The sequence below is a fragment of the Trachymyrmex cornetzi genome, unplaced genomic scaffold, assembly GCF_001594075.2.
Source record: "Trachymyrmex cornetzi isolate Tcor2-1 unplaced genomic scaffold, Tcor1.1 scaffold1604, whole genome shotgun sequence".
Lineage (NCBI taxonomy): Eukaryota > Metazoa > Arthropoda > Insecta > Hymenoptera > Formicidae > Trachymyrmex > Trachymyrmex cornetzi.
The window spans coordinates 63,257-66,369 of record NW_017296207.1 but is presented as its reverse complement, the minus strand read 5'-3'; the positions used below and the strand labels follow the sequence as shown (position 1 = coordinate 66,369).

The 3,113-nt window shown below is 31.5% G+C and overlaps 1 protein-coding gene across 1 annotated transcript; it reads right to left on the bottom strand.

Moving 5' to 3' along the window:
- Positions 1–1,069: 1,069 nt before the first annotated feature.
- On the bottom strand, positions 1,070–2,498 carry LOC108758951 (uncharacterized). Its single transcript, XM_018504197.1, has 4 exons — positions 2,242–2,498; positions 2,022–2,162; positions 1,694–1,933; positions 1,070–1,550 (listed from the first exon to the last, which is right to left on the bottom strand). The coding sequence occupies exons 1-4, from the start codon at positions 2,496–2,498 to the stop codon at positions 1,070–1,072; spliced, it is 1,119 nt and encodes a 372-aa protein (XP_018359699.1).
- Between the last annotated feature and the right edge of the window lie 615 nt (positions 2,499–3,113).

The following is a 3,113-nucleotide window of genomic DNA, read 5'->3' as shown; positions in this document are numbered from 1 at the left end:
GCATACAATGTCAGTCAAAAATGAATAGCATGAAAAAGATGTTTAAAAAAATCATAGACCACAATAGTGTGTCTGGAAATGATCGAAAGTCATGGCAATATTTTGAGGTATATTATAATGCATGTTTTTTTTTCTATGCACAAATAGATGTAGGTAGCTCTAATATAATTTTATTTTTAGAGAATGGATGAATTATTCGGAAAATCAGGATGGGAGTATCCAAAAGCAACAGCATCAATGTTTTTTTTTCTATGCACAAATAGATGTAGGTAGCTCTAATATAATTTTATTTTTAGAGAATGGATAAATTATTCGGAAAATCAGGATGGGCGTATCCGAAAGTAACAGCATCAGAGGCTGGGCTTTCATGTGAAAGTTCAATAGATGAGAATTATGATATTAATAAACCAAATGCTAAGAAGCCAAAGTCTGAAAAAGTTTTAGATGAATTTATAAAGCAAATGAAGCAAGATAGGCAGGAAAGAGAAATGATAAAAGAGAAAAGGAAGTTAGCTGTATTACAGGAACTAAAAGAAGAAAAAGAAAAACAACATAAAGAAAAAATGGATATAATGAAAAAGTTTTGCGAAGCCGTTTTGCAGGCAAAAAATTATTTGACTAACTCTTTTTATACACAGATTTTATTACAGATTTTATATTCTTTGATTTTTACTATGATATTGTTTGCAATATTGCAGAAAAGTTCTAACTTGCATTGGGATCCTATTGTGTGCAATTCTTAAGTTAATTTCAATGTTTTCAAATTCTTAGTTTCTATTTGTTTTTTTTATTTATTATGATTTCATACATGGTGTAAGATGATTCAAACTAGTCCCAAATTAACAGTAATTATTAATTGAGTATCTTTTTTTCTTTAATGGCTATGTATAAACTGCGGATTTGTTCGAACTGTTAAAACAGATATTATTTGATCGCTCTTACATACATACACACATGGAAGATATTATGTTTTTTGATTTTTATTATGATATTCACTTATTGTTAATCTGCGATATTGCAAGAAAACTCTGAGTTCCTATATAGTTCCTATATTATACAAAAGTACGCATTAAACAAGCCTCATAATTAAATTGTTCATTATCTTTTGTCGTTTTCTATTGCCCTCATCTACTTTATTTGATGTTAAAGTATCACGCTGGATGTGTTGATTTACCACCACGTTGACATCAACTAAATCCTTATTCAAAATACAAATATTATGCAAGACTGCAGTTGCTACTAAGTATTCCGGTATTTTCTTTAAAGTAATCATAGGCAAGCAATCCAAAATACTCCTCCAACGTCCTTTCCAGGTACCAAAGAGTCTTTCAATATGAATACGTGCTGAAGATTGACAAAAATTAAAGTTCTTCTGCCTATGACTCAAATGACCATTGTCTTTAAATGGTACCATCATATTTGAATGGATACCGTAGGCAGCATCACCAACAAGATGACTGTCATTAGGAAAGTAAATTTCTGAATTCTGAAAATATCGAGCTACTGGGGAAGTTCTGAAAACTCGAGCGTCGTGCACAGATCCAGCGTTTCTAACAAAAATGTTTGTAAATAATAAATTTTGTGTACACACAGCCTTTAAATTTTTTTGAAAAATCGTTTCACGTGTTTCAGCGTTTTTTTTTAATGTTGGAAGTTGTCGAAATATTTGACCGTCCCGGTACATAATTGACACCCTGTATAAGCTTGATGATCAACGCCTTGAGGAGATCGTATCTCTATGTGTGTGCCATCGATGGCTCCTATCACATTTGGAAATCCACTTACGCGCTCAAATGCTTCCATGACTTCAATAGCCCTTCTTCCTTGAGGCCATTGAATAAATCGAGGAGCTAACTTATGCAGGGCATGCGTAACTCGTCTCATAGCCCGAATTGCTGTTGCTTTTCCCAAATCAAATTTAGTACACACTGATCTGAAAGTTATAATTTGTTTCAATGTTTTCATTTACAATTACAAAAAATACTAGATGTATATATATCTGTATATATATTATAATAAACCTGTCGGGTGTAGCTATCATCCATAGAGCCATTAGCAATTGATTTTGTGCAGGTATAGGCTTCCTACCTGCGACTGATTTGGTAGAATTTAAATTTGCACCTATCAACCTCAAAATAAAGTCGAAGGTTGTAGGCAATAATCTATTCCAATTCCAAAACTCAACAGAAGAGTTATATTATTATTAGAATAATAACAGCAATATAAATAAATACAACATACCGAAAATGTGTTTTAAATTCTTTTGCCGTATATCCTGGAATAATTCTTTCTACAAAGCCTTCAACACGCGGTCTTTTGTCTATTTTCTTTCTCTTTTTGCTTAAAGTCAAAGCTACATATAAATTCAAAGCTTCCTCTTCGTTTTCATCATCACTTGAAGATGATTGATTTATAAGAATTGATTGTTCGTCATTTTCTGAATCCTCGAGTACAATTTCCATCAATTGTAATAATGCAGCTTTACGTTGAATAGCCATTATTCACAAGTATAATACACAGGTTATGGGTCTCGTGATTGTATCCACAGACGGTCCGAAATAAAATCATCGTTAACATGCTAACAAATCGGACCGATCATTAATGTCGTGAGAACCGTGAGCGCTATGGGCGTGAATCGGACCGCAGCCCTTGTAAGTATTTATTATAACTGTATTTCTTTTTTAGGGTTACCAAACAATTCTCGGCGTGTTATTTTACGGTAAGTATTATTGTATTCATTAAGCTATCTGTTTCTACATTTAATTTAATTTATTCATCATGTGCATTATTTGTTTTAATTATTCCTTTTCCCTTTTAGGTTATTCTACCGGAATATGTTTGGTTCGCCTTACTCAGGATTATTAGGTAGGTTGAGTATTTATTTTGTTTTCTAATTTTGTTTTCTAACTCTTTTTTCCCTTTATGCGGGTTTTATTTTATTTTTTTTTTTATAAAACTTTATTCTGATTAACTCGTATACTACGTAACTTTTAATAAAATGTAAAATATAATTAATTGTTAGTTCTTTTTAAGTTTTTTAACATAAAATAAATCTTTGTTTGTAATTGCCTTGTAGGCGACGAGACCTTTTACATAAATACTGATAAAATAGA